At 38.8% G+C, this 15,009-nt stretch overlaps 1 protein-coding gene across 1 annotated transcript in view; it reads right to left on the reverse strand.

Annotated features, from left to right (window-relative positions):
- Positions 1-15,009, reverse strand: part of lamc1 (laminin, gamma 1) — a 243,335-nt gene that overhangs the window by 59,230 nt on the left and 169,096 nt on the right. Inside the window, exons 5-8 of the mRNA XM_073063281.1 lie at positions 10,973-11,161; positions 8,676-8,793; positions 6,720-6,818; positions 1,907-2,043 (exon numbers count right to left, since the gene is read on the reverse strand). Coding sequence (XP_072919382.1) covers positions 1,907-2,043; positions 6,720-6,818; positions 8,676-8,793; positions 10,973-11,161 — 543 coding nt within the window. The remainder of the gene's footprint in view (positions 1-1,906; positions 2,044-6,719; positions 6,819-8,675; positions 8,794-10,972; positions 11,162-15,009) is intronic.

Genomic DNA, 15,009 nt, shown 5'->3' on the forward strand with positions numbered 1-15,009 from the left:
TACTGATCATTGTACAATATTCATACTATTCAAAACTCCTCAGCAAAACAGCAGCCGACATCTGTATGAAGCAAGGCCTATATTTGTCTGTGAACTCCTAAGTGACAAACTTTGTTTGCATCACAAATGTTCCAGGCTAACAAACATTGACAATAAAAGAGAATATGGTAACTAATCTTTGACATTCAACGGAATTATGATCACCAAATAGTACCATCAACATTCTATTGACGAGAAATTCAACCAGCGCATGAATAGTGTGTCTACCATAACTGGTCCAAGGCTGGGTATCCTAAGTAAAGTAATTCATTTCCTGTCACCCTATAAATATTCCACCATCTACAAAACATAAATCAGGAGGATTATTGAATGCTTTCTGCTTGTCTGGATAAGTGCAACCCCAAGAGCACTGGGTAAAGTTCAATAATCCTTTTGGTCACCTTTTCAAAACAAATTCCATCTTCACCAGAAGGGAGTAAGTCAGAAGGTAAGCCCTCTCAGGGACAATTAAAAATGGCTGACAAATTCTGGCCTTATCACTGATGCCCAAAAGTTAATAAATAACAAGAAAAATAGGACATAATGCATACCATCATTGGCAACCTGACCGGAATAAACCTCAGTACTTTTGAGGTGGTAGGCAAGGTTAGTATCATGGTTCCAAGATGGGATGATTATTTGAGAGTGAAAATGGCATTCGAATTGAAAAGCAGGAACAGCACCAGGAGTGAGAAATCAGGTCCCAACTGCAGGTAACATGGAGATGGGGAAAAGAAGCTGAGCTGTCAGCAGATTAGCTGGAGAAGTTCAAGGGAGTTAGAGCTAGAAATAGGAGAAATCAGAAAGGCTGCAAATTCTGGGGTGGGGCTGAGAGAATATTAGGAGTCTAGCCCAGTGGGCGAGAGGGAACATGTAGCAAATACAGCAAACCATAATGTGCCATTTTTAATGGCAGAGTGTTCCATGAATTTCTAACATTTTCTATTGGATATAGAAGACAGGAGAGAGTGGCTTGAGTCCTGATGAAGGGTCTCAGCCCAAAATGTCGACCATTTATTCCCCTCCACAGTTGCTGCATGGCCTGCTGAGTTCCTCTAGCATTTTGTGTGCATTGCGCTAGATTTCTAGCATGTGCAGAATCTTGTGTTTGAGTAAATGTGTTGCAGTAGGGAACAGAAATTATTTAAGATAGATACGCGAGCCACTCTTCGATAAGCAAGCAGGTGCTTTGCGTGATTCATCTAGATTTAATCTTAAATAGATAAAACTTGTTTGTCCTTTACATCTATTCAAGTCTGCATCTGAAGGATCTAGCTCAGGGAACATCCAGTGATAGAGTGATGATTTTAAAGGGTATAGTATGTTATGAGGAGACAGAAGATTGATGTAGTTGACATATAGTTGCAGACACACCATGGAGAATGGAAAGTCAAGGGGCAGTTAATTAAGCTTCCTAAAGTGTAGACAGCAATTGGAATTGTTTAGAAAAGATCAGATCAAGGAGGAGATGCGAAGACACGGGGGGGGGATGGTATAGGTAGAGACAAGTACAAGGAAATGATCAAAGATGGGTCTATGTTTGAAACAATAAGAGCAGCAGAGCCATTTGGGATGCTGTAATGTTGGAACTCTGCTTAGTGTCACTGCATATTCACTGGGCAGTTCACCAAGAAATTAGTAAACAAACTAAAATGAAGTGCAATATCTACTTGAGAATACATCCATTTACAGTTGGTTTGTCAGATGTTTGGCAAAGAGAGTTTGGAGAATGTAATCATTTTTTATCAAGCAACATTTCAACTGGAGCATGAGCTGGATGTCACTATATTTGACAACTCAATCTCAAATCTCAAAATTTCATAAACAACATCTACTAAACAGCATATGTTAAAAATCTTAGTAACACCTGCATCAAAGCTTGCTGTGATCCGCTCTATTCTGTAGCCCTCAGCTTTGCTACAAACAGATGAATGGCCAAAGCAGAAACAGGCAGTGCAGCCTTGGGCATTCTGGGGGTCCAGGTTGAAAAAGCCTGGCTTGCATCTACAGGAAAAGAGAACATTCTTGTGAACATACTTATTGATAAATAAATTGCTGATTACATGCATCAATTTATAAATAAATTTTTATAATTCGAACTACCAAGTTTGTGTTGTGTGTTATTTTACCTTCAATTAAACCACGCCCTCATGAATAACATTAAATACAAGCTATGCTTTTTCCTTGACAAAACTACCTAGCATTATGGCAATTAAAATTATTTTCTAGCTATTCAAATGTTGGACTACAACATGAAGATGGGAGAGGATAATTACTGACATAGTTATTTTGAATTACAAGTCAGCTTCCATGCACCAAATATTGAATGAGGAACTTTCAAATGAAGTTACTCAATTTAAGAAAAAGTTAATCTAAAACTCAAAGGAACACGGAATTTCTAGGGGGGTGTTCAGTGAAGAATAACTAAAGTAAACTGATAACTTCAAATACACAGAGCTGAACGTGTTTTCATAAGAGGAAAGATAATGCAGCAAGACAAGTTCCAGATGTTTAAAATGTTGAAAGATATGGGTACACATGCATACAAGCTATTTGGCTTGGACTATGGCCACAGAATGAGAGGAAATAGATTTAAATTTAACTAGCCTCAAGTGAGATTAAATGACAATTTCTCAATCATAGATATAATGAATGGACTATGTTCCAGTTAAGACACTTGGTGAAATGAAAAGGAAAAATTTGCATACATAGCAACATAAGGAAATGATCAAGTAATTGCTTTGTATGAACATTATGTTAAAACTATTTGAAAACATATCAAACAATACAAAGCACTTTTTGGCTATGTAGATTTAAACACCACAGTAATGCAGGAATGTAGGAACCACGTTGTCCTATGTTAGGTATGTCGGGTGAGGGTTAAATGCTGGACAACAAAAGTGACTTGAAGTAGTATCACAATATCTTTTAATTTTCTGATGCTAACACAACTTGCTTTTCTTCAGCTTATTTCCCTTGTTATTTATTTAAGAACAATTTTGATCTTGTAACACTTTATGTTTGTTAACTCTGCATTATACTAGAACCTTGTCTCTTGGATTTTTAAAAATAAAAGCAACCCTGGAAAGACTAGAAGACTGGAGTTGTCTATTAAGTGATCATTAAAACAATTCTTTTGCATTAATGATTGCTTTCAAACAATTATATTTAAAAATACAAATGGAATCATTTAAGATGACAGTCTTTAAAAGGCTCAGGTATATAAATATTAAAACATTTCTGATGTTAGATGAATCTTTTCTTCAAACAGAAGTACTTTGAAAGATTACATCCACTTCACTGTTCCTTCTAGTGCTGTAGGCAAGGGAAGCTTCATTGTGTTAGAATTACAGTATTATGATAGCACAGAAGGTGGCAATTTAGCTCGTTAACCTTTTGTAAGAATAAATTAATTAGTTTCCCATTCCAACTCATGCCCTGTAGCATTGAAATATTTTTAAAATTTCACTGACTTAACTTCGATATGAAAACCACAACTGAAACTGCTTCAACTGCTGTTCAGACAGTGCATTCCAGATTAATCAGTGCTGTACGAAAAAAACCTGTTCCTTATCTCACCTCTGCATTTTTTGCCAATCTCTGTATATCTGGGGCCTTTTGGTGGAGGCACAAAGAACAATGAAGCATTTCTACATTTTGTCCTCATGCTGTGACCTTGAACACCACCAATATTTGAATTCCATCTCAGAAGCACTTATATCTGAACAAATCCAGTCTATCTACTCCAATCTATCTATGCAAATCCATAAACCCTAGAGCTGTAACAGTGAATCATTTCAGTAATCCCATGTCTTTACGTCTAACCCTGAATCCAAACCTACTTACCAGTTACAGCTAAATTGCCTGTTTTTAATCAAGGGTCAATTTAACGTGCCTGCATTGGTTCTCTATGCCTCTTCTTAAAGCTCAGAACATCATATGCCAAATTAACACTTAGTCCAACTTGTCCACAATATTCAAGTATTAATGTGAACTTCCTCCCCCTGCACTGCCCTCAACTGTCCCTGTTCCTATTATCTTGTAGTTTTGTTCCTATATATTAATCGCCTGTTTTTGCTTCCTGACAATATCTATTACTTTACATTTGGTATTAAATTACTTCAATCATGAATACATCCAATCCTTTTCAAGCAACTTTTGAAAGCCCATGTACACAATATAAACTTCATTGCCCACAACCATCTCTTGTTTTCAAAAGGACATAATTAATTTACCTACACACAATTTGCCTTTCACCTTAGGCTTTCAAGTTCCATCCTAATAGCATTCTATTTCGCCCACCCTCAATTAAATAATTTCTCATACCACCTGCTTCTATTCTGTCCTAGGCTACGGTAAAGGCCAGGAAGTTGTGGTCACTGTCTCCAAAATGCTCATTCACCGAGAGTTCTGTCACTTGACCATGGCCTAGAACCAGATCAGTCTCTCCTCTGGCTGGCCTGTCTACATACATAGCCAGGAATCCTCCCTGGACATCCTTGACAAACTCAGCCCCATCTTTTTTGCACTGAGGAGATGGCAATCAGTATTAGGGAAGTTGAAATCACCCATGACGACAACCCTGTTATTTTCGTATTTTTCTAAATCTGCCTCTAGTGTCTCTTTTGAAATTAAAGGGGGTGTCTATAGAATGCTTCCAATAGAGTCATTGCTTCCTTCCTGTTTATTACTTCCATCACACTGACTTAGTAAACAATCCCTCTACATTGTCCTTCCTTTCTCTGCTGTGATACTATCTCCAAATACCAATGCCACTCTCCACCTCTTTTATCCCCCTGCTTGTCCTGAAACATCCAGCAGCTATTTCTGCTCTTCTGGCAACAAGTCTCTGGAATGGCCACAATGTCAAAGCTCAATGTAGTAACCCATGCTCTAAATTCATTGTTCTTGTTCCTGATGCCTCCAGCACTAAAATAAACACATTTCAACCATCCAACTGAATGCACTGCCTATCCCTCTTCACAGTCTCTCTACAGGCTGCTCCTACCTTTACACCAACTACCCCCACCACTCTGGTTCCCTTCCTCCTGCAAAACCAGTTTAAACCCTTCCCATTAGTTCGAGTAAACCTGCCCGCCAGGATATTGGACCTCTCGAGTTCAGGTGGTAACATACCACTTAGGTACAAGTCATGTCTTCCTGAGAAGAGACCCTAAAGATCCATAAATCTGAAACCATGAGACAGTAAGTGGATTCACTGTTATGATCTGCCAGCCAATTTTCATCTACATACGTGGGCTCATTTTCTCTTTATCATTTTGTGTTATGATCTTTCCAGCTTCAGCCCAATTATCATCCTGGGCATATGCCATGTTTCCTTTTCTCTGCATATCTTCTTGTCCTTCTTTGTTCTCAGGAAAGTTCTGCCTTGGGTTGCTCTATCCTTTTGTCCTGTAGAGTTGTATCTAGATCTTGGCTGAACCACTTACTCCCCTATTTAGGGTCAGCAGTTATAATTGTACCTAACAAACTCTGATATCTGCTTAACTTCAACTAAATCTTCATTGATTTGAAAAAGAAGGAACTATCTCATCTAAATCTTGATCACTATTAATTATTTTAGTCACACCAATGTCAATCTCAATGCCTCTTACTTTGTTTGACAGCAAATAGGCTCCCCAAAACTAGATAAATATGCCACCTCCCTTCCTGATCAGAAGAAGCATAATATTTCTTCACTTAAGACATAAAGATATCATCATGAGGATGAAGGAGGGGCAAAATAGAGTGAAAATGTAGAGATTTGCCTAAGATCAAAGGAATGATAAAGCAATAATAATTAAACTAAGGTAGAAATTAATCTGAAACATTTTAATATGGAAATTAGAAAGAATGTGCAAATCACCAGCAGTAAACTGGTTGAAACATAACAACAAAAACAATTTAATTTTATACACATCCATTAATATAACAAGTATTCCTAAGACATTGCATGAAATGCTATCAAATAAAAATGTGACACTTAGTCATGTAGAACCAGATTATGGTCCAAGTATAAGCTTCTAAAGGATTGACTTAAGGAAAGATAGGCAGAGATGATGAGGATCGTGCCAATGGTTAATGATAGCAAGGAGAAAAAAAATACTTGCCTTTCCTTAACAGCATGATAATAGAAACCACAGCCACCAGTGGTAGACCAATTAAATTCAGATAAGATCACGAGGTCAAATTGGAGGAGCATGTTACTTTCTTCAAATTTGAAGAAAGTGACCTTTCTTCAAAACCACTACAGCTCTATCAATGGGGAAGCCAGGTGAGCATAAAGTATAAAAGAATAGAAATATTAAGAGTCAGATGAACCTGAATGAGAAGATGTGTGTAATACATTGGCACAGGTGTGCAACAAATTCTTTATTTAATAACATTATCACTTAAAAAGGAATTTATAGAAATAGAATTGTTAGAAATATTGCTGATAGGTTAATTTACTCCAATAAATCACATCTTGATGTGGCAAAGAGGTAAAAGAATTAAAGGGAATTTGATGTGAATGCAAGGTCATAAATTGCAGAATTAGGGACAAGAAATGGCAAGTGGTGCAGAATGAAATGGGACTAATTGAATTGCTCTGTTGGGAGTTAACATGGATGTAATAGGCCAAGTGATATCCTTCAGTTATAATAATAATTTCTAGAACATACATCTTATAAAACACTTACCTCTCGCAATTGAAACCCTCTACATTATTTTTACACACACAACGTCCTGTATCGACACTACATTCCGCTATACTACCAGAAGGATTACAGGCACATGCTCTATCAGAAAAAGAAAGAACATTATAAATACAAGGTATTTAAGACAACCAGATGTACATTATTAAAACCTTGTGTGCAAAAACAAATTGTAGACTAATAATGATTGAATCAATGGGGAAATAAAACAAGGTACCAGTTAAACATGCAAACTATGCATTACACAATAAAGAGCAGGGTTCTGTTATAAAATTCAGATTCTCGTGAACACAGAGTCTACCTCAAAGCTCAGGAGCAATACAACCATGGGGAAGTTAGAATTGGGGTAACTTTTAAGTCCTCTTCTCAGAGGGGACTTACAGAGCTATTCAGAGCTTGCGTACCAAGTTGTAAAGGAGAGTCAGTGGATGTTGTTTACTTGATTTTCTGAAGGCCTTTGCCAAGTACTGCACACGAGGCTGCTAAACCTTGTGTGCACCACCATGGCAAAGGCCTTCTGAATAGTGGTGTTCCGCAGGGGTCGCTGTCGGGTCTGCTACTTTTCACATTATATGTTAATGATCTGGATGACAAGAATTGATGGCTTTGTGGCCAATAGAAGATAGGTGCAGGAGCAGGGTAGACAGAAGCAAGTTGGGGAGCATGGGAAAGCTGACAGGTTCAATGCACTTACTTTAATGTAAAGAGTCTCACACATAAGTAAGTGGAATTATGATATTTTTACAAGTACAGAAACATAGTATGCAAATAGCAGGACTGACAATTTCAGGAAGCACAAGTTTCAAATGTTGTGTGATATACAACTTTCAAATGCGTCACTGGAGAATATGGAAAATCAGCACTAAGGAGGAAAAGATATTGGATGGTATGCAACACATAAGAGCTGAAGTTCTCTAGGGCTCAATGAGATCAGGCTCAGGTTGCTTTTGGAAGCAAGGGAGGAGTTAGTTGGGACCCTGACAGAGATTTTACCGTCTTTGTTGAGCCACAGGTGAAGTGCCAGAAGAGTTGAGGATGACTAAAATAGTTCTTTTATTTAAAAAGGGCAGAAGGGTAACTATAGATCAGTGTGCCCAACATCAGTGGTAGGGAATTTATTGAAGAGAATCCTAGGGACAGAATTTACAATTGGAAAAGTGGCAACAGCATAGATAGGATGGTGAACATAGCATATGGCATGCATCCTTCATTGGTCAAGGCATGAAACATAAAAGTTAGGATGACAAAGCAGTGGTTAGACCACACTTGAAATACTGTGTGCAGTTCTGATCACCACACAAAAGGAAGGATGTGGTTGTACTGCAGAGTGCGGATTAGGATGTTACCTACATGGGACAACTTCAGTTATAGGCAGAGATTTGGAGCTGGATGTTCCTCTCTGGAGTGAAGGTGACTGAGAGATACTATATATAAAGTTATGAGGGGCATAGGTAGAGTCAGAATCTTTTTTCCATGCATGATTGAGGTTCCAAAATCAGAGTGGCATAGATTTAAAGTAAAAGGAAAGAGCTTTAAAGTGGGTTTGAGGGGAAAGTTTCTTTTAAAGACATCGAGAATAGTTAATATCTGGAACTTGTTGATAGCAGAGGTATGGAATCAAATTTAATCAGTGTATTTAAGAGCCATGTAAGCAGAGAAGGAAACAAATCTATTGCAGAGAAATGGGATGATTGCAGATAAGCATCAAGTTTGGCATAAACGCAGGGGTCAAAAGCTCCATTTCTGTTCTGTACAACTCCATGGCTCCATTAAAACTTGATGGAGGATTGCTGGAAGAGGGGAACAATTCTCAAATGCAGTACATGTTTTAATATTAGTGTGAAACTATTTGCCTATGACAATAATAAATATTTGTCATTATACATTATTTAAATGAGCCACCTTCACATCAGCAAATAAAGGTAAACTAACACCCATTACCTGCATCCTGCTTCAGTTAGTGAGTGGTAGCCAGGCTGGCAGTGATCACATTTATCTCCCATCACTCCTGGTTTACAGCTACACCGACCATAGATATCACAATGGGTACTAATGGAACCTTGAAAGCAAACAGAAGCAAATACTAGTTCCCCAAATGTAAGGCGAACTATTTTCAAAGCCAAAGTGTACAGAAAAAGAGGGGAAAAAATGGATAACAAACAGAACCCCTGATTTCTGAAAGGACAGGAAAGTGAACAAAACGAAAATGCCAGATGCAAAAAAAAAATTAACTGCATTCTAAAACAACATAGAGCTGCTGATGCAAACGAGTCTAAATCTAGATCTGAAAAAAATGAGTGGATATTATGATGACAAGGTAAAGTCAAGAAACATTTTTATGACAGTTTTTTTTTTCAAAAATGTCAATCAACTTTTCTCAAAACTGCAACAAAATATATGAGCAGCTCTAGTAACAATTTAAATAGATCTATGGGCTCCCCCCCACTACATTTGAACTAAATTTGGCCATAGCTAGGGGGAAACAAATGCCACCCACAAAACTGAAATAAACCTGAAATAAAGCTGACAAATGTTAAGAGACAGTTAAAAATAAATTATATAGTAACACTAAAAATATAGTATATTACTGCGTGAGAGCACACATATAATGGTGATTCCTGAGGAATGAATGCTAGCAATTTGACTTTGGCTTGTCTAAAAATTTAAATAATTTAATAATTTAAGATCCAAAATCAAAACAAGTTGCTAGCCAGGAGTATTTACAGTTTAAGATAGAGCTGAGGTATCAGCCAATCATCTTCTCACAGCATGGTGGAAAGGGTTGAACAGCAAAACAAATTACCCCAACTTCTATGTCCACTTCATCATCACTTGCTACATCAACTTGATACAACTACAATTTACTCTGGATAATCTGAGTGATTTGCATTACAATGAAGGTATGTACTTGGGTTTGTTGAGAATAACAGGTCAGAAGGGCAGTAGTGCACAGAAGGACTATCAGATGGGGGGAGGGTTTATAGTGGCAATCAGTTATGGTTTTCCCCCAGGCAGCAAAATTTTATCATGCACAGTCCAAACTGGATGAGGTGCTGACAATCTACAAAGATTAGGCCTTTCCACAGGCAATCTCAATCACTGCAGCGTATTGTAACCCATGGAGACACAAGAGACTGCAGATCCTGGAACCCAGAGCAACATTCAGCTAGAGAAACTCAACGGGGCAAGCACCATCCCGGGGGGGGGGGGGGGGGGGGGGGTGAAACTGTCAAGCGTTTCAAGTTGAAGGCCTGCATTTGGATTTCAGAGTTCCGATCCAAAATGATTGGTTTCGTCTCAGCTTGGCGTGGAGGCTCCAATGCACAGGATCACAACAGGCTGCAGAGATTTGTAGACTTAACCTGCTCCATCATGAGCACAACTCCTTACACCATTAAGAACATATCCAGAAGGTGAGCCTCAAGAAGGCAGCACCCATTGCTAAGAACATTCACCATCCAGGCCATGCCCTCTTCTTGTTCCTAGCATCGAGGTGGTTCAGGAGCCTAATGACCCATACTCAAAAATACAGAAATAGTTTCTACCCCTCGACCATCAAATTCCTGAATACTACCTCATCATTCCTTTTATTCTTGCATGATTTATTAACTTATTTAATATACAGTGATTTTGTATCTTTGCACTGTACTGCTGCACCAAAATAACAGATTTCACATCATGCAGGTCAGTGATAATAAATCTGACTGAATCCACTCCTTCCCTCCCCTCCACCCCCACTCCAGCCCCACAGCTGCTGCTCAGCCCCCTGAGTTCCTCCAGCAAATTGACTGTTGCTCAAGAGGTGAGTGGTGGGATAGTGACATTGGTGTTATGTAAGAGAACTTAAAGCCAAAAGCCTCTTTTGAATGCTTGGTTAAAGCCAAAGTGATTGAAATTACATTTATGCAAGGGACTTAGCACAAGTCTGAGAGTTGTGGTAAACAGGAAATTGCAGTATCCATACCAAGTTACACAAGTTTAATAATATATTGTCTAAGAAAATTATTAATACAGAGGTGCATGTAAACACCAGTGAACCTAAATCATCCTAACAATTTCAAAGGAATAATTATGATATCTACATCAATTTGTTAATTTATTTTTCTTGCTCAATGAAACAATTAATTGTAATCAAAAGTTCTAAATAATCAGAAGTGCATTATAAGAGCAGCAAAATTTTGCAAAGTTGACCAAAATGTATACTTTTGTAAAAAAAAATGGAACAGCTTTATACTTGCCAACAGGGTTGCAATTGCAAGGTAAACATGGAGCTTCTGGACCCTGGCGGTAGAAATTGTCTCTGCACCTCTCACAATTAGGACCGTCTGTGTTGTCAATACAGTTGCGGCAGCGACCTCCATGTCCTGTGGCTCGGTAAAGCTCAGCATCAAAGTAGCATTCCGCAGATTTGCCATGACAATTACAAGCTGCAAAGAGCAGAAATTATAATACAACTTAATCAGCAGAATCTACTACTATAAAACATTGGCAAATGCTTACCTCTATCAACATTTTGAAATCTATTAAGTAACCATCACATTGTGGAATATGGCTAACGACGTTTTCTCTCAGGTCTTAGTGATAGTGATTTAAAATTAGTTTTATTGGCAGCAAAGTATTTTGAGGCATTAAGGAATAATTGTTTTTCTTTTCAAACCTTCCAAACAAAGCAATATTTAGATCACCTTATGGTTACCAGCTCAGTTGGATAAATGGTCTCAATAACACTCTTTTGGCTTAAATGGATATGACTGATATGTTGAATGGCTCCTCAAAGAGCCATAAATTCTCTTGATTCTACCACTGAGTATACACAAGACGGGATCTTCCGATCTGCCCTTTCTTCACTTCCAGCACCACCTTGCAGCATTCATTTTAAATATTCATCTAAAATGTTACACAATGAAACTCCAATAATCTACTATTTAATTGTTTCCCATGCTCCCTTCAAACTCATATAAGCTCCCCATTTTCTACAGTTCCCTCAAATTCACTTGAGTCCTGTTTCTACACTCCATTTAATTTTAAATCAGGTCCATAGGTAGATTTATTATACTACTTAGAAGCAAAGTATCTAATAATGCTGCACCTGGGATATTAATAGGATTAGGTAGAAAATATGCCAGTCCAGCAAAGCTCTGAGGATGCCAGATCTTCCAACTTTACTGTACTTAAATTTTTAAAAAGGTAATTACAAGAAACTTAACAGAAAGACTCATGCCCAGCAAACCCAAATTTATTTTTGACTCCTCCACAATAATTTCCTAATTATGCATTTTGACAAGTAAACACCAGGCATGATTTTAATGAGGTAATCTAAACAAAAGTTTGCAGCTTCCATGGATTGGGGACAACTAGATGCACATGGATAGGACATCAAAAGTAAGTGAACAGATTCAAGTTTAATGTCAAGCCAAACCTACTGTAAGTTGACAGCAACCAATGATAAGTTAGAGAGATTTCTAACAACGACTGTCACAGCCATAATGGGGCTACCCAGAACATAATGTACTCTGAGAGGGGACATTAAAAATAAGTGAGATGGACATTTCCTGAAGGATATGATTGCTGAAGAAGGACTGCAGGAGGCAGTAAGAAAACCAAGGGAAAATTTTTCTTGACAATGGTTGATCTTGACACTAATCAAACAAACAGCTATCCATCACAAAGAAGAAGATACTGCAGTACTGATTGACACAACATTGCATGTCCTTAAGGAGTTGATGAGGGTAAGGCAGTGGACATTATGTTCATGGACACATAAGGCATTTGATAAGGTACCTTATGGTAGGTCAATTCAGAAGATTAAGATGCATGGGTTCTAGGGTGAAGTGCAAGTGGTGTTCTGCTAGCAATGATCCCTATTATTTGATGTATATCAATTATTTGGATGAAAATGTAGATGGGCAGATTAGCAAATCTGCAGTCAACACCCAAACTGACAAAGTAGTGGACAGTGTAAAAACTGAAAAACACAGCATGATATAGACCAGATACAGATATGTGCAGAGAAGTGGTAGGTGGAAATTACTCTGGGCAAGGGTGAGATGTTGTACTTTTGGAGGTCAAGTGAAAGGAGAAAGTACACAGTCAAAGGTAAACCCCTTAAGAGCACTGGGTTACAGAAGGCTATTGGGGTCCGAGTCCAGAGTTCACTGAAAGTGTCTATACAAGTTGATAAGGTACCAAAGGTAGCATACAGCATGCTTGCATTCATTAGTAAGAGTACTGCGTATAAGAATAAGGAAGTCATGCTGCAGCTTCATAAAACTTTAGTCAGATCACACTCGGAGTATTGTATGCAGTTCTGCTGGCTCCATTAAAGGAAGGATGTGGAGACCATGGAAAGGGTGCAAAGAGGATCACCAGGGTGCTGCCTGGACTAAAGAGTATGAGCTAAAGGACAGTTTGGACAAACTTGAGTTGTTCTCCCTTGGGTGTCAGCATTAAGAACAGACATGACAGAGGTGTTTTTAAATTATGAAAGGCATAGATAAGGTAGACAGTCATAATTTTTCCCCAGTCTACATATGTCAAATATCAGCGGACAATCTTTTAAGATTATTGGGGGGGGGGGGGATGTTAAAGGCAACATAAGGGGTAAGTTTATGTTTTTTTAAAACAGAGAGTGAGTGGTAGGTGCCTAGAATTGGTACCAAGGATAGGAATGGAATCAGGCAATTTGGTGGAGTTTAAGAGGCTTTTAGATTAACCCACGAATATGACTGAAATGGAAGCATATGGATGATACACAGGAGCAGGACATTTAGTCTACAGTGGCATCAAGGTTGGGACAAAATGGTGATGTGAATGGCCTGCCCAGGAATGTACAGTTCTGTATTTTATGTTCCTATAACGGGTGCACTCTTCAAAGCACTGACACCATGTTGAGTTACAAATCTAGCAGGTCACAAATGAGTATGCATAATGAAGGGACTGCCAGTACACCTTTAACCTCATAACCTTGTACATTCTTGACTCTGCAAACACCAACCCAGAATTACAACCCTGGCTCAATGAAGAGTACCACTGAGCACCTCAGTGGCCATTCTATGTGTAACTAATAATCAGGTATTATTCTGGCAAAGCTGAAATGAAAAGACTTCTAAAGCACTGTCCTAAACAGAAAAGGCACCATACAACACAGTGAGAAGGGATCCCACCATTAAAAGATTGGCTCAGAGCTCTGCAGTTCAGCCAATTTCAGGTGCAAAAAGCGGTGGATGAACTATGAATGGGAGGCAGTAATTCCGTGATTGTGTTCATCTTCAGTGACTACTAAGCTAGACATCCAAGTACTACACTCTATTAGTCAAAAGAACTAAGCAAACAATTGAGTATAGTGAGGACAGCAATGAGTGTCTGTTGTGTTGAAAATTTCAGCTTCAATACTGGTTGTGCATCCAGGTAAGCTGTCCCAAGTACAAATACAACTCAGCACTTATCAGACAAATCAGAAAATGGTTCATGTTATGTTCCTAGCTCAAAATGCAGAACATATCCAATTTGCAATTATCAGCAAAGTGACTCAATGTGCTGCCAGCAACCCTGCCACATGAAATTTTCTCACTGGCATTCAGTTTACATTTTGTAAAAGACACAAAGCTGAAGGCTGTAGCTTCGGTCCAGATGAACATTACATTTCTGGAGTAACAACCAATCTGCTGAAGCAACTCAGAAGGTCAAACAGCATCTGAGGAGTGGGGTGGGGGTGGGGAAGGAATCTCTTGGATCGAAGCCCTGTATTAGGCTCGACATTGTAGAGGTGAAGGCAGGCAGCTGAGAGAGGAGAGTGGGATTGGTGAGACAGGAGCCAGAGGGCCCAAGAGGGGTAAAGGATAATAGAAAAAGCAGGTGAATGAAAGCAGACAAAAACAAAGGCAGATGGAGCCAGTAGCGGAGAGGGGAGGGTGATGTGTAAATAGCTAGGAGGATGATAAACAGGAATACAAAGGTTACCAGTGAGAGATGAATGGCAGATGGATCTAGAACTTATTTTGGGGGGGAGAGGACTAGTGGGTGAAATGCCTGGGTCAAGGGTGTGGGGGGGAGGGGAAGCAGGAGGGACAGGGGACAAAACTGGGCAATTGGGAGCTGGAAGTAGGGACACCTGTTAGAGGATTTAGGTACACCTACATTTCCTCAGAAACAGATGGGTTCCCTTAATCATAAAACATGGTCAACATGCAAATCTAGATTGACAAATGGCAAATAATATTGGTACACATAAACGCCCAGTAACAACCACTTACATAATCTCCACAAGTTGCTCAAC

Source organism: Hemitrygon akajei, chromosome 12 (assembly GCF_048418815.1).
Source record: "Hemitrygon akajei chromosome 12, sHemAka1.3, whole genome shotgun sequence".
Lineage (NCBI taxonomy): Eukaryota > Metazoa > Chordata > Chondrichthyes > Myliobatiformes > Dasyatidae > Hemitrygon > Hemitrygon akajei.